The 26,939-nt window shown below is 43.1% G+C and overlaps 1 protein-coding gene across 2 annotated transcripts in view; it reads right to left on the bottom strand.

Moving 5' to 3' along the window:
• The window catches only part of LOC121868269, a 201,752-nt gene that overhangs the window by 3,306 nt on the left and 171,507 nt on the right, over positions 1-26,939 (bottom strand). For both annotated transcript variants that reach the window (XM_042368690.1, XM_042368688.1), the window contains exon 5: positions 5,477-5,842. In XM_042368690.1, the coding sequence (XP_042224624.1) occupies positions 5,477-5,842 (366 nt within the window). The remainder of the gene's footprint in view (positions 1-5,476; positions 5,843-26,939) is intronic.

Genomic DNA, 26,939 nt, shown 5'->3' with positions numbered 1-26,939 from the left:
TCGACCCACCAATTACAAGGGACGTTGCTCTCAGGTCACCTCACCAATCTGAGCAAGTATGTTATTTGAAGACTTAACCTACCAATCATAGGAGAGATTACATGAAAGACTAACCCACCAATCACAGATACATCTTCCTAAAGGTATACAGGTAACCTTACTCAGAGAATTAGTTCACTACAAACAACTTTATTTCATGCTACCGTACTAGTGCAAGTTCCCTTTTGTCGAATATCATCATTATTCACCCATTTCATTCCTTGTGCTTCTCGAGTATAGAAAGGGGTCTTTACCGTCTCAGGGGTCTTTACCGTATCAGGGGTCTTTAACGTCCCATGGGTCTTTTCCGTCATAGGGGTCTTTACCGTCTCAGGGGTTTTTATCGTCTAGGGGTCTTTACCGTCTGAAGGGTCTTAACCGTCTTAGGGGGTCTTTACAATCTCAAGAGTCTTTACAATCTCAAGGGTCTTTATCGTCTCAGGGGTCTTTTCCATCTCAGGGGGTCTTTACAATCTCAAGGGTCTTTATCGTCTCAGGGGTCTTTTCCATCTCAGGGGTCTTTACCGTCCCACGGGTCTCTACCATCCCAGGGGTCTTTACCTTCCCACGGGTCTTTGCCGTCTTAGGGGTCTTTACCGTCTCAGGGGTCTTTGTCATCTCAGGGGTCTTTACCGTCTCAGGGGTCTTTACCGTCCCACAGGCCCTTACTGTCCCAGGAGTCCTTACCGCCCCAGGGGACTTCACCTTCCTAAGGGTCTTTACCGCCCCAGTGGTCCTTACCGTCCTACACACAGCGCTTATAAAACTTTTTTTTTCTTTTCAAGGGAAAGTTTGGTCTGTGAGAGAGTTTTGTGAATACGTCAGACGTGATCACAGAAGCTGGTGCAACTTTTGGACAGCGTATAAAAAGAGATTTGATAAAGCTTTATTTCGACCAATTTTATTATTTTTTGTGCAATATTTTGAAACAATAATTATAATTAGCGATTACAGGTCTGAATAAGTGAGTAATCCTCAGGTGTATTCTGGAATGTTTCAATGCCCTTATGAGCAGATCATCAATATGCACAACACTCGTCAATCCTAAGGCGAAAAGACGTAAAATAAACTGAATATTTAAGGCTTTGTTATCCTATATTATATCTTGATCCGTCTAGTGCTTATCCAGTCGCCTCTAGGAAGTCATTACGTTTATACTTACAAGAAATTTTATTGTGATGGAAATTGTGATACGAACTTAATTATGTCTTTGGGACTATTATACGTATGGCGAGAGATCATTTGCTAACACCAATAAATAAAAAATGATGAGTTCGTATGTATTTGATAAGAGTGAAGGAACACCGTTGTCTACGTTAACTCAGTAAAAGCTTCTCCAGGGTATTCATTAAGTGTGACGTAACACAACTGAAAATAAAGTATCAGTTCTGTGGCATTAAAGAACAACAAAACGATGTTCAACTTATTCTATAAAATATACAACAAAAACAACATATTTTCCTACCCCAAAGAAAACATTATTCTGAATGGCAGATATGACAAACGTGTTAACAATGTACCATGTGTTAATATTCCAGTTACTTGAGTATCTAAGGTGTGTTTATGTTGTCAGCTGATCGAGAGTATACAGAGAAGAGCTACCAGACTCATGCTGAAACTCAACACTGCTCACTGACCACGAAATTCTTGATTGATTACAGCTGTCTAGTGTATATTATAGGAGACCAAGAGAGACATTAGTTCTTACAGCTGCTTGTTGTGTTCAAGGATGAAACACGTACCAGTAATTGAGACCTGAGAGCTGGGAACTTCCTACAATGCTTAGTAATAGAAACTTATTAGGCGGTATCTTTTAAGTCAACAAGTCTACCAAAGGACACACTTTTAGATCCATCTCGCGTGCTTAGTGGTGATGATCCTAATCCTACGTCAGGAATTTCCTCTTTCGTTCACGCGATGTTCAGAATTACTTCCAGAAGACGTCAGAACGTGGAAGAACCTCTACCTAAAACTAGCCAGCCACTATAATTCAAATTACGTTTTCGTTCAATATTTCAGCCAAATAATTCCGGAGGATGTTTGAGATCCTTAAGTTCAGGGTTAAATTACCAACAGGTTTTCTCATTTTCCACCTCATTCCCTTGCCTGGCGAGGGATCCTGCACCAGAATCCTTGAACAGGAGTTAATCAGCCACCCACTATAGGACCACCAGCTGCTGTGGTCACGCTCAACTTTTCTCCCCTCCTCGGCTCATGTAAGAGAACTGGAAGAGGACTCGGTGTAAATATTTTATTAAACCCGACCAGAAGAGCGGGAAATCGTCTATCAAGCCGCCCCCACCCTCCGTTAAGAAAGGTAAACCGGAGAAATAGTCGCCTCAAAACGTGACAGACCGGGGTCAAGCACCTAGGCTAAGCGCACTTTGAGACGCAGGTCAGCTCAGAACAGGGTAGACATAGGGAAGGATATACAAAGAGCAGGGCAGCACAGCGCAGTACAATAAGTCTGCCTTGCTGCGTGATGGAGTTATTGATTTTAAATGTTTGCTTCCATCTTCTAACACGAAAGCTTCAGTTATTCGATCCCACATGTCATTTTTCAGCATGGCTTTCATATAGTCAGGATGGCTATTGTCATAGAGTACCTTTGACTCCGTGCAGCCTCTATAAGTTCCTCCGCCATATGAAAAATCGATAATTCTATGCCTTGAAACACCTGACACAGCCACATGTCGAGCATAAACTGTTTCAACCACTACGCCGCGCAGCTCGACACACTCCTGTGCCTAATGTGCAGTCTTTGACATGAAATAACTAGACACAAAAAACTGCACTGCCCTACATTGCATCTCCTATGTCGCTTGTGCCTCAATGTGCACCTAGGCTAAGTGTTATACAGAAAGACTCGCCATAACCGTAACAACACAGGATCAAAGCCCAAGTCTCAACCAGGAGGAATGTTTATACCAATGACTTAACCCAACACATGGAGGACACACCTCACTTCTGGGTAGTTCACTTCACTAACTATTAGTTTGTGCACAGGAAGATCTAGTGTTTGAGTTAACCTTGTTTACATTCTTGATGACATGAGACGTTGGACCACAGAAACTAGCAATACTAACTATATAGTTGAATTTTTAGCGTCATATTTTAATACTCTCTAGGACAAGGGACACTTGTCTCTATGTCTGGTTTCAATTATATTTTCAATCTCCTAATCAAATACAACAATAACTATATTACCGTTATATTATTTTCCATGTTCATTTAGCAAAAATAAATAACAGAGGGAAGATCAAGGTTTAAGATTCTAACAGCACACTGACTCGTGACGATGGGAGGAGTGATATTATCTTGTAGACAAGTCCCTGTGAGGGTGATAAACCTTGGAACAAGACCCAGTCGATAAAAGCCACTGTAGTGCGAAACAGTAACTCACATTTCAGCGTAACATGGTGAGTTACTAAGTATGTGTCGAAAATCAAAAGAAATATTCAGCCGCCCATCATGTAAGAGCAGCCTATGTATGTGGTAGTGTGGCTTCATCCGAGTGGTGGTTTTGGTGACGCCATCTTTTACCCAGCGTCAAATAAGCAGATCGGAGTGTACGTGTTATGTTCAGCGTCAAGACAACTTCAGTCTCAACTATTTTAGTGTGACCTTCATGCCAGCCATTTCCTTTCTGTTTCCAGTACGAGTGTGAAATTTAACTCAATTTTCGACTTCACTCGATTTTTAGATCCTCTTAACACAAGTTAGGGCCCCGAGGCCTGGGGAATCAACCCCCTATACTTGCTGGAACTACTAATTTGGCTAGTCCTGACGTAACGTATATGCGCAGACAACAAGAAATCTGTGTAAACAACACACCCCTGGGCAGTGAATAACATAAATTTGTGTATGTAATAAAATTAGAAATGTCCAGACTTCTACATCCAACAAAATTGTGCATATTTTACACTTACACTTTATGAAATTTATTCCATCAATAACCTAACAGGTAAACAGGAGTGTGTACAACTACCAGGTAGTAAGTTAGTGTAGTGCACTTTTACATTCAAAGTGTGATTCCCTAACACAGAGATCATCTTTTCCCAAGCCTGTGTAAATATTGAACCATTTTACTCGATCAAACACTGTATACATTACCTCGACTTAGGCTGCAGATGACCCAATATTTGTTTGAACAGATATAGAAAAGTGGTCAAATGAAGCACTGTTGTAACTAACTCCTGACGTGTGTGTGTGTGTGTGTGTGTGTGTGTGTGTGTGTGTGTGTACAACAATTTGGGAGAGGACTGCCACAACATCTGCATGGGAATTAAGTTTATATAAGCCCTCGTATCCTACAAATATCAGGAAATCCCCATATGATTCCCTAATCCTAACACATCCCACGAAAACATACCAGTGTGACAAATGAACCTCCTCTTTCACGGTTTAATAAAGTACCAACTCGGTAATGGCCGCTGGCACCGTCACTACTAGGGGGATCTCACCAACATACAGCTCTTTAAGAGGGTGTCATCGTTCTCAATTAAATCATCGCACTCAAAGGGTCAAGATCTCTTCTACTCAATGAGTAAATTTGCTGTACTCAAGGGGTGACCTCACTCTGGGAACTAAAAGGGTTTGTATAAGTTCCATTAACGACTAAAACTTGAAAATCCGAAGTTTAAGACACTTACATAATAGAACTTGAGTAGTAGAACATTTATTTCATTAGACATGTAATAAATATCCAAAATAGACTGGGTTACTGTCCTTCAATATTATCGTCAGTTTCCTTAATATTTCTGGGACGAGAGAGTAAGGGATAATGACTGTGTATGGTAAGTGAAAATAAGGTTAAGTAAGTTTCTTTGGTTAGGTGAGTGTGGTCATCTAACAATGCTTTGGCCACTTCTGTTTCTTATCAACTAAGGTTGATTAGGTTTAATAATAATAAAAAAAAATAACATATTTGCCTAAACTACGACTGTCCACTGCACAACACAGTTAAATTACGACGTTTTAAAATTCATTTTCGATGAAAATTAGGCGGCAGGTCAGTCGTTAATAATGACCTAACTCTTCAGGATCATATAAATACATTTGCATATTTTTACATATTATCTATATATTATAATCTATAATATATTATCTTCGATACATTTAACGAAATATATTTGTTGATAGCATTGAACATAACTGGTAAGAAAAAGGTTCTTCAAAAAATGTTTAATAAATTAAAAAGAAGAAGAAAGGGAAATACGCCTCCACCACTGGAGGACAGTTGTCGGTCGTCTGCCTGTTGTCCGCATTTGTTAATTTTGGTGATTGTTTAATTGATCAGAGAACTATTGCTAAATTATTATTATTGTTATTATTATTATTATTATTATTATTATTATTATTATTATTATTATTATTATTATTATTATTAACTTCTTGTGTGTGTGTTTGTGGTTTACATTATAACACTAACACTCACCTCCAAAACCCATTACGATGGGTCCCACATAAGAGAGCTTGTTGAGGCCGAAGCCTCCTTCAGGAGGAAAGACCCTGCCCATGGCGGGCCTGCTGGTGGTGCCGTTGCCAAACATAGTGGTGCCATTGGTGATGATGGTGGTAACAGTGTTGTTGATGGTGGAGTTGGTGGAGGAGTAACTGTTGTCCCTGCTGGCAACGTGGGGTGGCGGGGGGCGGCTTACCCTGCTGGTAGACCCTCGGTTGATGGTGTGAGGGGGGAGGGGGAGGGTGTACGTGGTAACGTTCACCACGAGGGTGGTGGTGCTGCTGCCGCTGGTGCCGTTCCCTGACTGGCGCCGGAGCTCCTCCTCTTCGGCGTAATAACCTGTTGACACAAGACACATTATGCAATTGAAAAAAAAAATAATAATTCATAACATAAACACGTCACTCGTAGATGTAGAAGGAGAAGACTACAACATTTCACTCCTCCATACAACGAAATGTTCTACGACTAAAATTTGATACAAAATGGACCAGTAATAAGGCTATTGAGAAACTACAAGAGTTCACCGGTTTAAGCAAACAACATGAAAACTGACCAAAAAGAAGAAAATAATAATAATAATAATAATAATAATAATAATAATAATAATAATAATAATAATAATAAATATAAAATAAAATAATAATAATAATAAAGCCCATAAATAAATACAAAAAGAAAAAAAAAGATCAATAGTGAGAAACAATTGAGACCTTACAATTGTGTAAATGAGGCAGACAGTCAGATGAGCAACCTGGGACTTGGTCACAATATTCGTGTTACCATATAGCAGCAGGGTCTACCATTAGACAACACATTATGCTTCCTATATCTTCCCAAGCAGTAGTACCTCCTTGTTTGATAGCTGCCTACTACCTACTACTGTACCTGTAAATTTACACTAAGAATTTACAATAATGAGACTGAAAAAGGTGGGGGGTGTGTAGCGTGGCCAAAGACGAAATTGAATGAAAGATGAATTTAGTAAATAATATTAAATGTTATGTTATCTCGCCCAGTCTATCACAAAAGAGAAATAATTGAACATCATATAGATTGTAATATTAATTAAGGTGGGCGAGGGACAGGGGCCGTGAAGGCGGGGTGGCTGCGACGGCGTCTTGTGGTAATGATGTTAAAGTGGTGTGTTGGTTCGATTCCCGCCCACCTCACCGCCCGCGATGGACAATCAGGGGAAAGATGAGAGGGAGGAAGGAAAGGGGACGGTGAGAGGGAGGGGGAAAGGAGAAGGGAAAATGGGAGGATGTAGGAAGTTAAGGAAGGAGAGAGAGAGAGAGGAGGCAAGGAAGAGGGAAGGAGAGAGAGAATAAATCCACACATCCATGACTTTAAGATTCGATAATTAAAGTTTTAAGTGTTAACGGGAATCAGTGACCGATCGAGTGGGCCCCAGTCTTTTACAGGCCTTTGTCTTACTGGGCCCTAACCTAACCTAACCATTACGATTGGGGCTGGTCTTGCAGCGCCTTAATCCTAATGTATCCCAATTCCAATGGTTAGGTTAAGTTAGGTTGGTGTCTATTAAGATTGGAGCCCATTTGGCTTCTAAATGCGTTACACGTCTCACCAGTTTGGAGGAAATTGTAAAGCCACCACCTTTATGGGAGTCATCTTAACCTAACTATTGATATTTGGCCCCATTAGTACCGGGGTCACTTAAGATTAGGGCCCTTTAAGCATGGGGCCCATTAGGACTCTTACACATTAGAATTGTGGGTCCTTTAAGACTAGAACTCATTAGGGTTAGGGCCACTTGGATTGGGACACTCGGTCTGAGGTCCATTAAGGATTAGGGGCATAAGGACTCTTGGGGAGAAAGGGAAGGAGTGGGAGGGGGAGTGAGGAGGAGAGGGGAGTGAAGGGGAGAGGGGAGTGAAGGTGAAGAGAGGAGATAGGGGAGGTAGGGGGAGGGTAATGCAGTACATCCAATACAGATGACACATGGTGACACCAAATGAAAGGTTAGGAGACGATGATGAGGATGATAAAGGTTGTGGAGATGGTGGTGGTGGTGATGGTGGTGGTGGTGGTGATGGTGGTGATGGTGGTGGTGGTGGTGGTGGTGGTGAGGGTGGTGGTGGTGATGATGGTGGTGGGGATGAGGGTGGAGGTGGTGATGGTGATGGTGATGGTGATTGTGGTGGTGGTGGTGGTGGTGGTGGTGGTGGTGGTGGTGGTGGTGGTGGTGGTGGGTGGTGGTGGTGGTGGTGATGATGGTGGTGGGGATGAGGGTGGAGGTGGTGGTGATGGTGATGGTGATTGTGGTGGTGGTGGGGATGAGGGTGGAGGTGGTGGTGATGGTGGTGGTGGGGATGAGGGTGGAGGTGGTGGTGAATAATAATGCTGAAAACGACGATGATGGTGATACAAACGCTATTATATTGAACTTGTCAAATGTGACGTTAATAGTGATAAGAATGATCATGAAAAAATACTTATGCCCCCAGGTAAAAATATAAGAAAATTACAAAGAGAAATAAATAATCAGAGTACAAGAAATATATAACAAAACAGGCCGTGGAAATGGTCACTGGCTGCGTTTATTTGCTGAAGAACCATGAGTCTGGCAACGTCATGCGAGCCGGGAGGGGAGGTGGGGCCTCGGGAACAACACTCACTGGCTTGGAGGAATTTTTTTCTTCGCCCCGTAAATCAGTAAATCAAGCAGGAAAGGCATTTAATAAGCTAATAAACAAAAAACTACATACTTAATAAGACACGCAGCAATTAATCAGAAAGTGTATAGTGATATACAGTATATCAATATAAGTATAGATATACCAGCACAGACCCGTACAACAACTCCAAGGCAGCAACACTAGCGGGTGCCTTAAACCTTTACATATGAATATTTATATTTATTTACAAACTACTTTATAAACACATCATTTACATTAAGGCAATCAATCAGCTTAAATAATATATTAACATAAAAACACACACACAGTTTAATTAAGATCTTCAATGGCATAGTTCAGTTATGGAGCACCTCTTTGTGAAGGTAATTACTTGGAGGGTTCAGTGACCTAGACTCGGGTTGTATTATTCCTGTTTTGTTTTTGTTTTCTTCTGCCTTTGTAAAGTGATTAAATTATCGAAGGGTCATTGGACGGATGGCACGATACTGTTTTACGTGTGTGTGTGTGTGTGTGTGTGTGTGTGTGTGTGTGATGGAATCCCAGCCACGGTGAATAAAGCAGGAGGACCTCTGCTCAACAGCCGTCTCCACACTCTCCTGGAGAATATATGGGAAAAGGAGGAAATCCCTCAAGCTCTTAAAGACGCCTCCAATGTCACTGTTCATAAGAACAAGGGAAATCGGTCAGACTGTGGCAACCACCGTGGGATCTCGCTGCTCTCCGTAGCTGGCAAGATTATCGCCCAAGTCCTCCTAAACGGACTTCTTCCTGAGGCGGAAACTCCCTCTCAGAATCTCAATGTGGTTTTAGACCATCACTTGGCACCACTGACTGGATCTTTGCTGCCCGCCAGATACAAGAACAGTGCAGAGAAGAGCGTCGTGACCAGTACATGGCTTTCAGAGACCTAACCAAGGCCTTCGACTCGGTCAACAGAGAAGCCCTCTGGTGGACCCTCAGCCGTTTTGGCTGCCCACCAAAATTCATCGCCATTGTGAGGCACTCAGTTGTCTGTATGACGGTATTTCCTCATAGGGCCTTGAAGCTTGTTATATAGAGGTCTGTCGGGTTCCTGTAAGTGTTTGCAACATACAGTGCAAAGTTTGGACATTTGATGTTGATGTTGTGCAGTGTAGCCTTGCGGTTGATTATGTTGAATGCATTGAAAGCTTCAACCAGGAGTACTGCCTCACAATCACGCTGCTCAAATATCTTTCCCATGGCGTGAATGGCAGCTTCACCCCCAGCCTGGTGGCCAGTACATACTTACAGGTTCCCTGCGGCTTCCCTGATATCACCATTAACCACCTCCATTATGCATTTTCCAATGGGCCGTCTCAGCACGTCCCCCACCCCTATACGCCTACTAACAACAACAACAACATAATAATAATAATAATAATAATAATAATAATAATAATAATAATAATAATAATAATAATAATAATAATAATAATAATAATAATAATAATAATAATAATAATAATAATGATCTCTAATCCTTAACTTAATAAACTGGTCGCCCATCCAATTTTTCAAAGCAATTAGCGGTCCACAGACAGCAAAACTGGACCTAGCTTATTGCTTTATTACGCCAATTCAACTTATAAGTATAAAGTACAGGTAGTAAAATTAAGAAATTCATTTTAAATTATTCACACACGCCACGCCAAATGTCCAGAATACTTAACGACCTCCAGAAAGCGAAATTTAGTCCTATTTAATTATTCGTGTGGTCTTTGTCCTATCTAGTATTTATGAGACTCAACTCACACTATAAATGGTTGAATTAAATGGCCTATAACCCTAATAGGCCCCAGTTATAATGGGCCCTAGTTCAAATGGGCCCCAGTTCTAATACAGCATAGTTCTAATAGGCCCCAGTTCTAATGGGTTTCATTTCAAATACGCTCCAATTCTAATGGGCCCAAACTTAACTAGAAATCTTGGAAAATAACTCTAACAAAACCCCAATTCTAATATTGATATTAAAACTGTTTATGGGTCATAACTTTATCAATAGTATTACTGACCAATTCTAATTACCTAAGCACTAGGATTCGGGGCTACTCCTAATGGATGTTGGTATTAATGGGGCCTACTAGAACTGGGGCCCAATAGGGCTGGGGACTACTAGGAATGGGACCCGTCTGACCTGCGAGCCGTTATCACGAGGCGTCATTACCAGCACTGAAGGTGATCACGACTGGGTTTATATGCCAGTAAATCCCTTAAGAAAATAGAGTTTGCTGGGAAGGAGGAGGAAAGTTTGTGTAATGTGTGAGTTTATGGCCGAGGCGAGACTGGTGAGGGGAGGGGGATAAGGAGGAGTGATGAGCGGGAGGAAGGTGTAGGGGGGGGAAGGTGTGGGAGGGAAGGAGGGAGGGGAGAGGTAAAGAAAAGTGATGAAGAGGAAGAAGGTGAGGGAGGGAGGGAGGGAGGGAGGGAGGGGAGAGGTAAGGAGTGGTGAAAGGGAGGAAGATGGGGGATGGAGAGAAGGTGTGGGAGAGAGGTAGGGGAGAGGTAAAGAAGAGTGATGAAAAGGAGGAAGGTGACGGAGGGAGGGGAGAGGTAAGGAGTGGTGAAAGGGATTTTTTTTTTTTAGTTTAACAAAATTATTGACAAGGCTTGGAGTACAGTTTGCTTATTCTGAGTAATTCAGTCAGGTCTTGACACTGAGGGTGGTATCAATTCTCACTGCCACGCAGGACAGAGGTTCATGCACAAAGAAATACATCATATTCATTAGCAGTATGTATAGGTCAGAGTCATGTGGGTGATGTCACTGTTCACTGCCATGCAGGACAGTGGTTCATATACATTGGACGTCATATTCTAATTGAAGACTAATCAGTGTGGGCTAGCAAATTTTGGATAAACAGCAAGAGTGTCCTCAAGCACCCCTGATTCAATGTAATAATTACAAAGTTCATGATACAATAAGCCAGGTGGCCTGAAGTCTTTGACAGTGTCACATTCAATAATATAGTGCTCAAGTGTATCCCTTAAAGGTTTATCACAAAGTTTACATGCTGGGTGTTCCGGTATGGGTACAGCGTTACTAACTTGCCAGATGTGTCTGTATCCTAGCCTAATTCTGGCCACAACTATATCACGTTGTCTAGTTCTGTCCTTATGCTTAAGTAAATGAAATGCGGCGACTAATAACCGTAGAGTTTTTGAACTGCACGACTCCCGCCTGCCATACCGGTACCTCTCGTCATAAAATTTGTCATATTTACTAATGCTACAACTGCCAGGTCTCTCTGCATTTCTCAGTTCTTCTAGATCAGAGTTCATGATTCTGACTTGAATGTTTTTAAGTACAGCATTGGACAGGCCAAGGTCACGGTCAACATTTTCTTTCTTACATGCCTCATTGGCCAGTCTATCAGCACGGTCATGATACCTAATTCCAACATGAGACGGAATCCACACAAATTCGATACGAGAGTTGTTCTCATTGGCAGTTACCACATTTCATTTAATATCACAGACAACTTTAGACACAGAGCCTGACGGGCTGTTCACGGATTTCAAAGCACTTTGAGAGTCACAGAATATCACCCCACCTCCATTTTCTTTAAGGTAGTCTGTGGCTAAGTAGATTCCAGTTAGTTCAGTTTGTGTTGTGCTGGCCCAGTTGTTCAGCCTTTGCTTGTTTGACACTATCATCTCTTTTTCTTTATATATTACAATTGCACAGCCTGTTCTACCTGTGTTTGTCTGCACAGAACCATCAGTAAAAGCATAACATTCACTTGATTTAATACTCTCTATGTGTCTGTTAATAGTTTCTAGTGTGACACATCTCACCACATCGGTGTTTAACATTTGCTTACTACAACAGGAGTGTAATTAATAGGAACTGATATATCCAGCCAAGGAGGAATGGCATTAACGGGTTCGTCTGGGGTGATTGGGACATTCAGTTTCAAGAGATCTGCAACACTTTTATGAAGCCACGCCCCAAAGAGAGTCTTTTGTGGAAGGTTAGCGAGATGGTCGGGATTACTTAGACAGAACATCAACTCAGTTTGAGCGGTAGTTTGGGGACTATTGCTCTTCAAACTTTGACACAAGGGAGGAAGATGGGGGATGGATGGAAGGTGTGGGAGAGCGGGAGGGAAGGGAGAGGTAAAGAAGAGTGATGAAAAGGAGGAAGGTGAGGGCGGGAAGGAAGGTGTGAGAGGGAAGAAGCGAGAGGGGAGGTAAAGAAGAGTGAGGAGGAGAAGGAGGAGGAGGAGGAGGAGGAGGAGGAGGAGGAAGAAGAAAACGATGAGGAGGAGGAAGGCTGATAAAAAAAGAAGAAAGGTTATACTGGCAAGGTTAGTGTTGTGTTAATGTTACAACTCTGACAATAAGTGTTATCTATACTTGGACAGAATCACGTTAATGTCATCGCCAATTTTGATTAGACCGAAACTTTGACGACTCTAAGACAACAAATCCTCAATATCCAGCTGTGAGGGACGGAGACTAGGACATCAGTGCTCATCGAAACTATCTTGTTTTAATATCATTTTCTGGCTTTTAATTTGGGTTTGATATCTTAACTATTAATATCTTACAATAGTACATAACCACATATAAATAAAAGCTCTTATTGACAGCCGGAATGATCTGGTTCTCCGTCCTTATCAAGACTTAAAAGTTTGTTAAGAGACGTTGCTTTAGTCCCATGCCGCGCTACACCACAGTTGTAACTCCTGGTCACTATACACATTATTGAATTCGTTTGAAATCCTTTTATAAACCATCCACACACTCCGTGAATTATTATTATTATTATTATTATTATTATTATTATTATTATTATTATTACACACACACACACACACAATATACAATATAAACAATCTACATATTGAGCAAAGGCTTAAAAATTATCACTATAATATTTATCTTCAAATTTCGATGTAAACAAAATCTGGCGTGTGGGTGAAACTGTCCTAAAAATGTAAAATTGGGGCCCATTAGAATTGGGGTCTTATAGGAGTGATGCCCATTAGCATTAGGGCTCATAGATTTGGGGCTAATTAGGACTGGGGCCCATTAAGATTATGGCCATCAAAATAAAAAATAAAAAATAGTATAACGATACTACTACTACTACTACTACTACTACTACTACTACAACTACTACTACTACTACTAATAATAATAATAATAAAAAACAATAAATAAATACACAAATAAAAAAGGATCAATAGTGAGAGAGGATATATGTTTGTTGTGTTGTCAAAGTAAGAGAAACAATTGAGACCCTGCAATTGTGTGTAAATGAGGCAGAAAGTCAGATCAGCAACCTGGGACTTGGTCACAATTTTTGTGATGCCATATGGCAGCAGAGTCTACCATTAGACAACGCATTATACTTCCAATATCTTCCCAGGCGATTAGATTAGATTAGATTAGATTAGATTAGACCGGATGAGAATTGATTAGGTTAGGTTGGTTAAGTTAGGTTACGGGTCAATAAGACTGGAGGAGGCTGCCTACACGAGTCTTGCACATCTTTACTGTACCATTTCCCCATTGTCTGAGGTTTGAGTACCTTTTAAAACTCAACTTCCCTCACACACAATAATAGGAGAAAAGTAAACAAAATGGCCAGTTAGAAGAAAGAGCTGGTGCGTGTTGTGTAGCCAAGCACCGAGCAACACTTTGTTTTACTGAGGACAATATCACTCAACACAGTTTCCAATTTGGGGTTAGTGAGTTTAAATGTCTACGTGTGACGACCTGGCGTAATGAGTGTGTTAGGGAGGAGGACGTGCTGATGGCCAAGTGTGTGTGTGGGAGCTTAACGCATATGTGGCCCCCAGCAGCAACACTGTTGACCACCACGACACACTAGTCTGGTTAGTTGAATAGATTCCCTGCCTTCAATAGATGACAGGGAATAGTTTGATAAATACCTCATAATCTTTCTAGTATCCGCAACTTGCCAATGCCATAATGGAACAATGATACTGATTTAAAACCTTTTTGTTAGTTCAATGTGTACACCATGTTCACTCACAGGTTGATCCATGGTAACACTCTTGTACAGCACGATAAAATTTTACACTACAGGGTGGTGCTCAAATACGTATAGTAATTCTGGGACAATTCCCAGGCACAATGTCCACGTAACATGTCGGAATCCGCATATTTTCGTAGCTACAGCACTTGAGAGAGGTTGAGGTAATGGTAGTAAGATTGGAGTGAAACGGCCGTAGAGTTTTGTGTACTTTTATCGACGTAACTCTACACAATGTGATACAGCTGCGTTATTACAGTAAATGTCAAAATTCCCAGCCTATACCTCTGTATTACAATGTTGTAACAATAAGTGAGGACCTTTAATACTACAATAAGAACCTTGTTTTTCCAGACTGAATGTGTGTGTGTGTGTGTGTGTGTGTGTGTGTGTGTGTACTTGTCACCATGAGAGTGGATCAGTGCACAGGTACGATGAATGAGAGATAAGAGAACCTTGTGAGGTATTGAAGATATAAGCCATTATCAATTAGTGAGAAATAGTGATTAAATAATTAAATTAATAACGTTATCACAATTATACAAAGTTTACCACCAGGGTCCAGGTCCGTTGCTCAAGAGACAAAACTGGCCATAAGTCACTAAATTATGAAGGAAAAATATTTATTATTCACCTCCTACATCGTCCCACTAAACCCAAGTTATCATGTTTATTAGGTACAGTACCTGGACGGAGGGAGTGACAGACTTGTGGCTATTTCTATGCCCCGCGGCCCTCACCTCCAGTGTGGCTGGTGACCAAACGATTGCCCTAAGTGAGGTAAAAAAGCTCTCCCCCGCAAAAAAAAAAATGCATTTGAAGTTCGCTGTGTGAGATGAATTGTGAAGTGACCTCCACCACTACACATCTGCCCTCACACACCCCCTACACATCTGCCCTCACACCTCCACCACCACACACCTGCTCCTCACACACCTCCCCACCACACACCTGCCTGTCATACACCTCCCCCACCACCTGCTCCTCACACCCCTCCCCCACACACCTGCTCGTCACACACCTCCACCACCATACACCTGCCTCTCACACACTTCCTCCACCACACACCTGCTCATCACACACTTCCACCACACACCTGCTCCTCACACACCTCCCCCACTATGGCTCGGGTCGGCCAGTAGCTGCCACACTACCAATATATATATTCCCCTCTGTTGTGTTTTTCTTCCTCAACGCGAATCCAAGAGGTTCACCCTTGTCGCCTCACACAACCTGCCACCGTCGCCACCGTCGCCACCGCCACCACCGCCACCGCCACCGCCACCACCGCCACCGTCGCCACCGCCACCACCGCCCTGCCACCGTCGCTACCGCCACCGCCACCGCCACCCTTGGGGTTTGACTTCGCCTCCCTTGCTACCTTCAGTTCATTATTCCTCTTTGCTTTTGTTATCTCGGTCTTAACCCTACTGGCCAATACCTTATAATAATCTCGTAGGTAAACTTCACCACGATTTATTCTTCTACCTATAGCCTTCCTTTGTCCAATAATATTCATTAAATAATTATTTATCCATATAGGGTCATTGTTGTCTGATCTGAGTTTTCTGTATGGTATGTTTTGCCTGTGTGCATTAAGTAACTCCACCTTAACATTAACATACTGCTGCCACACTAGACAGATTTCACAACCCTGTGTGCGAACACACACACACACACACACACACACACACACACACACACACACACACACTCCGGCTGTCTATCAACATATCCTTCAATGATCAGATTATGACATTAAATTTCCGAGTGAGCTGCCACCAGTGACGGTGATACCTGGTGAGGGAAATGGGCTGCCTGGCTCACTTGGCAGCTTCACCTGGCCGTACCACCCTCCCGTAGTCAACTGGCACCTTTAGTGGTACCTTTACCTGGAAGTACTACTCACCTGACACACTCATGATCACCAAACACTTCACGCAACACACTCCTGACCACCAAACACTTCACTCGACACACTCCTGACCACCAAACACTACACCCGACACACTCCTGACCACCAAACACTACACCCGACACACTCCTGACCACCAAACACTACACCCGATACAGTCCTGACCACCAAACACTACACCTGACACACTCCTGACCACCAAACACTACACCCGATACAGTCCTGACCACCAAACACTTCACCTGACACACTCCTGACCACCAAACACTACACCCGATACAGTCCTGACCACCAAACACTTCACCCGACTCAAATAGCCCAATGATAATCTATGCTCATTGGAAAGGCACAAAATGACGCCAAAATTAACCAAAGACTATACTAAAACCTTCATCACAAGTCACAAAATTATACCAGGAACAAGACTGGTATTTCTGATGTACGGTCAATTCCGCAACAGCGTCATAACAAAGTCATATCGGTCATAACTATGTATATAGATAAGAAAAGTTGATTTAATGTCGAACAAGTCTGAGATCTTGTTGTGTTTCCCTACTTGCCAACTATGGGGATAGACGGACGGACGAGTGGACAGACGGACAGATAACTACAAGGAAGGCATTATACTCCAACGTCCCCTCTCCTACCCCCCTCCCCCCCCCCCCGACCGGCGTGGGACTCAAAATCAACGTAAACTTATTTGAAAATATTATGAAGTGACTGAGTTACTTCGTTCTTCTCTACCAACTTTGTGTCACATATCCATGATTCATACATTAAGAACTGTCTCATGCTTGGAGGGAAGGGGGAGCCTCTTGTTATGTTAGTTTCGTTGTGATTGTGAGAGGTTTTAAGTGAGCCAGTTGGTCGATAGGAAAATCTATCCCAAGAACCTCTGAGACGCGTGTGAATGGTCAAATAGGCCCCAGTCCTAACAGGCCCTAACTTAAACTAATCCAGCATTGTGTTGGCCTATTCCTAATGGAACCCCAGTGGTAATGGTACCCAGTGCTATAAGTTAGAGTAGGATCTATTAGGACTAGGGCTTATTCGAATTTGGACAATTTTGAACTGCTGCCTACTGGAAAAGAGAGAACTCTTAAGACTGGGACCCACTGCCACCGAGATCTACTGGGATTGGAGCCTAGTGGGAGTGAACCTATTGGGACTGGGGACTACTGGGGGTGGGACATACTGGGTCTGGGGACTACTAGGGGTGGGACCTACTGGGTCTGGGGACCACTAGGGGTGAGACCTACTGGTACTGGGGACTACTAGGGTTGGGACATACTGGGTCTGGGGACCACTAGGGGTGAGACCTACTGGGACTGGGGACTACTAGGGGTGGGACATACTGGGTCTGGGGACTACTAGGGGTGGAACCTACTGGGACTGGGGTCCACCTAACCGGAGAGGTAAGGTATTTGCTCGTCTCAACAAATTCTATTAATATTTACTTGCACGTAATTCGAGTTTACACAAATTAATTTCCCTGCGGTCGGTGTGTGTGTGTGTGTGTGTGTGTGTGTGTGTGTGTGTGTGTGTGTGTGTGTGTGTGTGTGTGTGTGACTTCTAAAACTGGGTCAAGAATGGCCCGGGTCTTAAAACAGGCCTCAGTCCTAACCTAACCTGACCATTAGGATTGGGACCCCAGTCTTAATGGGTTCCAGCTCTAAACAATATGTCTGAACACTATTATGTCCTAACCTGACCATGAGATAGTTTTTCCTTGTTCAAATGGGATTCATTACTCATGAGCCTCAGTGCTAATGGTCTGGTTTGATTAAGTATAGTTTATGTTGATTTCTGTTGGGCACAAATAGGAATGCGTCCCATTAGAACTGGGCCCAAATGACATTCAACCTTGGCCACTACCTTGTAATGCCTTCACCATCAGTGATCCCTAACACTCTTAGGTTCATGTCGTCCACTTAACTGGTAAGGTTAAAAACACACCTAACCGCCTCACTTATGCTACCATTAACAGATTACAGCGAAGATGGCTGCGAAATTACACTGAAACTCCCATTTACAGGAAGAAAAACATCACCACAAGGAACTTTTACACACCGGGGTCAGGTTAGTTAACTTTTACCTCAAGGCTAGACGGTGTGCACTTACTGTTATGAGGTAGTGAAGGGTGACGGTGTGAACTGTGCTTCAAGGTCTCTGTAGTTAATAATAAGAAGTTAACCTGTATGATAATAGTGAGACACATTCAGTACCAACAAGAGATAAGACGTCCAGGTTAAGACAAGACAACCCACTGTGATACTTGGGAGTCAGTTCAGGCTCTATGCTGGATGTGAAGCAGACAGAGGAAGCTTGTTGGCGAGTTATGGTGAGTGGGGAATGCATCTCTCTGTGTTGTACGAGTACAGTAGGTAGTTGACACAGAGGGCAGGGAGTGTGTAGGATAAGTGAGTTCACTCCAGGTTGACAGATGGATCAACACCTCTCTCTCCTGCAGGTGTCTATATGTTACGCTTTTTTGCGGAATCGTTTATTTTGCAAAATGACCAGCATGCATATTGGTAACTTTGCAAAGTAGCTTACCAACAGACAACCTAAACTAACCTAACCTTATGGTTAGGACAGCACATAGTCCAAAGTGTATCAAGCTACACGAGCCATCCTAACCTAACCTAACCTTATTCAACCATAAGGTTAGGTTAGTTTAGGTTGTCTGTTGGTAAGCTACTTTGCAAAGTTACCAATATGCATGCTGGTCATTTTGCAAAATAAACGATTCCGCAAAAAAGCGTAACATATAGACTGATGACGGAGGAGCAGAAGTCGATGTGGACGAACACCTTGTCGTGATCATGTCAACACAGGCTTGTGATTGATTACGTTGAGGCACTGTACCGAGGTGGTGTGGGGGAGACTTTATAATTGTGACAAAACTCTAATTTGTTTAACAGTTTTATTAATGAAGCCCCAAGAGGATATATTAGTGGCAGAGATGAAGGCAAAAACGTGGGCGGGCATGACGTCAGACAACACAAGGCCATGTAAACAGATGGTGGGCGCCGCACTTCCCACCACGATATATTTCAAGAGGTCAGCTCAGGGTTTGAAAGATGGCACGAAACTGTTTTTTTGAGCTATAATAGTGCTGGAGACGTTAATAGTGTGTGTGTGTGTGTGTGTGTGTGTGTGTGTGTGGGTGTGTGTGTACAGCAGACGTTAATAGTAAAGTCCATGGACCAAACACCACCGTGTGGAACTTTAAGCCGAACTCCTGACAGCAAATATCTCTAGGACGAGGAGACACAACTCTCCTGAACCTAGATGAATTTTGATACATCATTAAGGTTTATCTTGGAGGTTGACAGATGACAGGACACTAATGATTGGGTATGCACACACACACACACACACACACACACACACACACTACAGTATAATAACGTCCCTGAGTGCAATAAATTAAACCAATGAGAAAATATATTCACCCCTTGAATACAATGACTTAATCCCTTAGGTACGATGACAGGGGGTTAAGTCATGGCACCCGGAGGATTACACAGACGACGGCCTCAGGGTGTGCCAACACACTAGTTGAGGTAAATAGGTGTGGTGTAGCTCACCTGTCGTGCAGGTGTCGATGTTACATTTCAAATAAAAATAAATCATCCTAAGGATTTTATTGATATATGACCAATCAAAATACTTTACTGTTAAATTTAGATAAATGGTTAAGCTGAGGGTAGAAGGACCAGGGGAAGGCGGAAACTGGGAGGGATATAATAAATTAAGAGTAGTGGTCACCGGAGGGAGAGATATAAAGTCTTGGAGGATTTGGTTAAGATAGCTCGAAGAGGTCTGGAGTGGAGGACCGTGGTGACCAGCCCTGAGATCTGAGAATGGTATCTTGATTGGCTCATCACCACTACCACCACTATAACGACGACAACTCCAGCACTGGAGGTATTGCGTAACCCTAAACACTAAACATGAATCGTGTTGCAGCTGGGGACACGAGAGCTGCGGGCGGGACAGCGACGGTGTTGTGTCTGCGGAGTCGTTATGGGACGTTTGGGGTGTTACGACGCCGCAGGGACCATGAAGCGACGGCTAACATCTGAGCTAAAGTGCCAGATGACTCTCGTATTTCAGGACTAATGTTCCCCGTCGGCAGGAAGTTTGAGGACCAGTTAGGGTGAAGGCGACGACCTCATTTACTTCGTCTGTTAATTATGATGCATCACAGCCCTTAAAAAAATAAGCTGTGTGAGCGCGTGTCTAAGTTAATGCATACAGTACATTAATCATCAACCATTTAAAGCTAAGAGAGAAGGGTTTTGATACACAGGTTGTTTTGGGAGATAACACACACACACACACACACACACACACACACACACATACACACACACACACACACACACACACACACACACAGTCAACCTTCCCATCAAACTAAAAGTCAACCTCTCCACCAAGCTGACAGTCAACGTCTCACCAAGCTGACAGTCAACATCCCCACCAAGCTGACAATCAACCTCCCACCAAGCTGACAGTCAACCTCCCCACCAAGCTGACAGTCAACCTCTCCACCAAGCTGACAGTCAACCTCTCCACCAAGCTGACAGTCAACTTCCCCACCAAGCTGACAGTCAACCTCCCCACCAAGCTGACAGTCAACCTCCCCACCAAGCTGACAGTCAACCTCTCCACCAAGGTGAGGATAAGCAGTCAATCTCTGTTATTCACTACACCAGGGAAAAAATGCAAATCAGGACCGAGGAGAAATTGGGAGAGTCGACATACGCAATGTGAAGGAAGTCGGACCCCAGTCGATTCCAACGATGAATTATCGGAAACATGTCGACCAATCAGAGGACAGGAAATCATTAAAAATCATTGGGCCGTATCCGAAAGCAAATCAACTTCATGATAGGAACTATAACATTAATCACGTTACGATATGAAGGCCATTGGTCCATCAGTCTCCAGGATACCGGACAGTCAGTCAGATCGGAAACTCTATCACTAATGAACGCAAGAACTAGCAGACGGACAATCATCGGTAATTTCTGCTTCTGGAGGAGGTGTAAGAAATGAAGGAATTGGGATTATATCAGGTCTTGGGATACGAACAACTGAATGCTGTCATGAGTTTGTATAATGGGAGCAGTTCTTGCACGAGCGACTGTGAGGCAAGGAAGGGTGTGGAGTCTGAGTGGCCGTTCACAGTCCTCGACGGGTGACAAATGGGGACCCGAGAATGTTGTCTACATGTGTGTGTGTGTATGTGTGCGAGTTGTGAGCGTGGTATTAAAACGAGAGAAAGAGAATTGATTGTAAACATTCGACTTGTAACTTACGACTCAACTTTATGTCCTGTGTGTGTGTGTGTGTGTGTGTGTGTGTAACAAGAAACACTTAACGAGTAAGCCTTCGTCTTTATCCTAAGACCTCCCCAGGGGAAAGGGTCTTACTGAGGTAGCCGTGAAATAAAGACGAAAGCTCACGACTCCCATGTTTGTGTGCGCGTGTGTGTATGTTTGTTTGTATCTATAGGTACAGTGAAACAAACACACACACACACACACACACACACACACACACACACACACACAGCTCTCGTCTCGTCGGGGTTTACAGTATGGCACCAAGATCATGCATGGCCCGTGACCTGGCCACGCCGACTGTCACGCAAGGCACCAACCTCAGCAGGCTACTCACGTCGGAGGTGCCGTGTGAGTAGGGCGGTCAGTGCCCTCTGTATTGTATGTATGTATTTCAACAGCATAATTCGAGAACGGAGAGAGCTTCACCGTTTATACTTGAGAAGTAATTTCACTACAAGAGCCTCTAGAACCGACATGTTTTCAAGTTCCATCTATCAAAGTCACACACATGCAAAATGGACCATCCCCCCTCTCCCTATCTAGTGTTATTCGACACCTCACTCGACTACAGTAATGTTCTGAGATAATCACGTTCAACTTTCATCTAAGGAAAGGTATTAGAAGGTTTGGATAACTATACCTAACTTCTACATCTTCACCTCTGTCGTTGTACTTATATAACAAAACAAACATTATGATTCCCTTAAAATTTGTACTTTCACTGATATTACTAAATTGTCTAATAACCAGTGAAAGCAGAGGTAACGTGGTATAGTATAATTAACACGTGCTCTCACCAGGCTACAGTGAGCTGGGGACGGACGGCCTGAGAATAAATTATCAAAATACTGAGCAAAAAATAACACATATTGAATATAAAAATATGTATAAAAAATAACAATGATATAAAACTATGGATATTTGATGTAATTCATAGCGCGCACACACACACACACACACACACACACACACACACACACACACACACACACACACACACCAATAAACTAATTGTCTTGCATATAAACAGTGATTGGTAGCGATGGTAGTGAGAGTCACCTGAAGGATGAGAGGGAGGTGTGAGAGGGATGAGAGGGAGGTGTGAGAGGTGTAAGAGGGAGGTGTGAGAGGGGTGAGAGAGGTGTTAGAGGGATGAGAGAGGTGGGAGAGGGGTGAGAGAAGTGTGAGAGGGATGAGAGGGAGACGTACGAGATGTGTGGGATTCCGGGAGAGGTGTGGGAGAGGTGAGAGGGAAGTGTAGGAGAGGAGAGGAGGGTGAAAGACGGGAATAGAAAGCTTTTGGAGGTGAGAGGAAAGTCGGAAGTTAAGAGGGTGGCAGACGAGAGTGAGTGTGTGTGAGAGGGGAGTGAGAGGGAAGTGAGAGGGGAGTGAGAGGGGATGTAAGAGATGGACCCCAACACTATCTACCCTTCAGAAGTCATTAGCAGACCTAACCAATGATCAGTAAGTGAAAGAGGTGATTACTCTCACTGTCCTGGACTGATTACATTATCAATTAAATAACTTGCTATATTAATTCACATACATATTACTATAGTGTTAGGAGTAAATTAGTTTTGAAAAATAAAGTAAATAAGCCTGACAATAATTCTTAAAAAAGTTTATTTCTGGGGCGCAGCACAGAGGTATATTATTGATGTGTGTGTGTGTGTGTGTGTGTGTGTGTGTGTGTGTGTGTGTGTGTGTGAGTATAGGACCAAAACTCACTAGTGTCATGTCAACTATGAACCTTTTAGATGGGCCAGCAGTACACACAATATACCCCTTGTATTCAAAACCTTACCTGGGTTAGGGCTACACAAGCTCTCTAACCCAGGTGAATGTTTGTGCCAGGGGTCACCTTAAAGGTTCACACTAGTCATATACAGATGATACAGTAAGTATTTTTTTCGCATCAAATTATCTAAATGGAATATAAGGTTAAATACAGGTGACATAAATAACTTACTTAAACTATTGCATCAGGATCAAACACTTACCAACGTATTTATATTAAAGATATTAAGAATTAGGATAGAAGAGGGACAGACTCGTTCGGATACAGAGTTGCTGATGAGTAGAACAAGTTACCAAACCCCATCACTAACTCCAAGTAGCTGGACCTAATTCAGTTGCCTTTCTTGTTATGTTCCTAAGATCCTTAAGGAACAAGGCCCTATGATCATCCTATGAACACAGAAGGAACAAGGCTCTATGTTTATCATTTGAACACAGAGGGAAAAAGACCCTATGGTCATCTTATGAACACAAGAGAGAGAAATGCCCCATGAACATTCAATGAACATATGGGGAACAATGTTCAAATAACATCTCATGAACACAATAGAGAAAATTTAGAAACCAAAACATGAACACAGTGGGACAAATATCAATGACTCTAACGTGAACAAAGCAGAAAGGTTTCGAGAACATAGAGAGGAACTCATCCGACGCTCGTGCCAGAGAATGGGAGGAGGTGAAGACGGTGTGGAGAGCCTCACCAACTAATTACACAGTGCACTTGTTGAGCGGTGAGGAGAGGCTGAAGGAGTGAATTAGTGGAGACAGTGGTGGTGGGGGTGGAGGGGCAGTGTTGTGGGCCCTCCTCGACCCTCCGGCACCCACTCACAGCACAACACACTCTTACAGCTGTTACTTCACTTCAAACACCCTCAAAGTTTTGGAGTGTCTTCCTGTAATAGCATTTATGTTATCTTGGCTGTATGCAGCTAGTTATAAGGGATATTTACAAGATGCCAATTGCCACTAGATTCGAATATTTTTGCTGTTGACTCAAGCTTTTAAGAGATACGATATATTGTAAGATTCCAGACTTCTTCCCCTGGATTTAATGACCTAACAAAGGGACTTTATTTAACTAGTGTACATTTACTAGCCTTTGCGTTTATCTCCTAGCAGTTATACGGCGACTAATGAGCATAAACCTATTAGTACAGTCAATTATATGAAGTAAGTAGCAAGCCACAGGATGAAGTCCAGCCCTGTGTTACAGTTACCTTCTTGTGTCTGCGTGTTAAACTTTAGCTGGAGAGACGCTTACTGTACCTGCCTAGACTACAGTCATGGTGGTTTACTGTTAACAATATTACTGTGTGTACGGTAGTGTTGGTTATCATGTTGGCAACACTTGTACAGTATGTAGGAATGGCAGGTATAGCTTACACACCTGTAACAGTAACAAAGGTGAAAAGTGAAATGGGCCCCATCTTAATACGCCCCGACCTGAACAAACTACTAGCGTAAAATTGGAGCAGCATCCTAATAGGCCCCTGTTGTAATAGGTTCCACTACTAATACGGTCCTAAGATACAGACATTATACCTGTATGCGTGACCTCTCTACCCACCAACAAACTCACCGAGGCTAAACTTTGGCAGGCTAAATGGGTCCCAGTCTTAATAGGCACAGACGTAAACTAATCTAACCTAACCGTTAAAAATGAGTTCTATTGGGATGAGGACCAGAAAAATTTTGACTCTAACCTAACCTATCCCTAACCTAACGCAACTTAACCTCACATACTCCTAACCTAACTTAACCCAACCTAACCTAGTCTAACTTATCCCTAACCTAACGGAACTTAATCTAACACAATCTATCCAAATCCGTGGGTTATAGTTAAAATTTGGTTCCGGTTCATTTGCGAGTCCGTGAAATTAATTTGGCTACTTCAATATTAATCTCTATCCTGTGTCTCTCTATCCCCATCCTGTCTCTCACTATCTCCAAACTGTCTCTCGCTATCTTTACCCTGTCTCTCTTTACCTCCATCCTGTCTCTTGCTACCTCCATCTGTCTCTCTCTACCTCCATTCTGTCTCGCTATCTCCACCCTGTCTCTATTTATCTCCCTACATGATACATAACAAAACATCCCACAGTTCTTATCAACATTTTGCAACAACTCTGCAACCTTGTTAATCTCTACCAACATTTTGCATCCATGAATCTCGGCTCTAATTAGTTTTTACGTCATCAGACTTACATATTAATCGAGGGATTAGTTTGATTAAGCCTTTGGCGTCGAAGTGAGGTGAGGTGAGGTGAGGTATGGCGTGGTGAGGTGAGGTATGGCGAGGTGAGGTGAGGTGAAGTGAAGTGAGTTAAAGCTTGTCTGTCTGTCTATCTGTCTGTCTCGATATGGAAAGTGCAGGTCAGATAGGCTGAAGTCCAAACATATCCTAATCCAAATAGGTCCCAGTGTGCCAGTGTAAATAGACCCCAGTGTAAATAGGTCCCTGCATTAATAGGTCGCAGTGAAAGTTGGTCCCAGTGAAAGTTGGTCCCAGTGAAAGTTGGTCCCAGAGCAAGTGTGCCTCAGTGCAAATAGATCCCCAAGTTAATAGGTCCCCATGAAAATAGGACTCAGTGCAAATAGGGTCTATTAGAAAAGGAGTCTATCGAAAGAAGAGCCTATCAGGACAATACTGTTACTAGTGGAGTACCCCAAGGCTCAGTACTTGGACCATTACTATTTATTACATACATAAACGCCACAGATATTGGCTAAGGCAGCAACATAAGTAAATTTTATGACGATACTAAAATAGGGCGTGTAATTAAATCTGACGAGGATCTTCGCAAAACTACAGGAAAATTAAGCAATCAAAATGGCAGCCTGCGCTCCTGCCTCACCACAGTATGTGGTGATGCAGGAGCGCAGGCTGCAACCACACTTCTTGGCTCTCCCTTTTCCTGATCCAGTGGTGCAAGTGTTGCAACGACTGGGGAGAGGGAGAGCTGCCCAGTTTGTTAGGTTTCACCCAAGTAGTATTGCCTTCATCCGCCGGTGTAGTCATTAGCTTCCCATGTTGGTCATCTCTTCCGCCGTTGGGATCTTACTGAAGCTCTGTAAGCATGTCTGCCTGATGCGAGGCTCCACTTCAGATTTTTCGTTCGGGGTTTACTTCCGTAGCCTTATACATACCAAGGTTAATCCGCAAGGCAGTGGGGCAGTGGTTGGTAAGCGGCAAGGTGTGTCCACATGCCGGTGGGCCTATGGACTGTCTATCTGGGGCCCACTGCTGCTCCGAGATCCCCTGCTGGTCTAGCCTGGGGCTGCGAGGCACCCAGTTACCATATGTTGCCACGAGGAAGTACAGCAGGAGTCTTGTTGGTGAAGAGCCTGTGTACTGGCAGCAGAAGACTTACGCGAGGTCGCTTCCCTGTTCACTATAAGGGCTAGTCGGCGGTGGTAGCTAAAAGTGAGAGGAAGCAAACACCTCAATACTAACATAATGCTGCCACACTAGTCGTATTATACACACACACACACACACACACACACACACACACACACACACACACACACACACACACACACACACACACACACACACACACACACACACACACACACACACACACGTTACTGCACGTATATTACAAAGCTGTGTTCCTTAAACTCATTGAGCTGACGCATTAAACTGAGACCATCATGTGACAATGACTTGACC

The sequence above is a fragment of the Homarus americanus genome, unplaced genomic scaffold (genome assembly GCF_018991925.1).
Source record: "Homarus americanus isolate GMGI-L3 unplaced genomic scaffold, GMGI_Hamer_2.0 scaffold19318, whole genome shotgun sequence".
Lineage (NCBI taxonomy): Eukaryota > Metazoa > Arthropoda > Malacostraca > Decapoda > Nephropidae > Homarus > Homarus americanus.
This window is presented reverse-complemented; position numbering and strand designations above follow the sequence as displayed.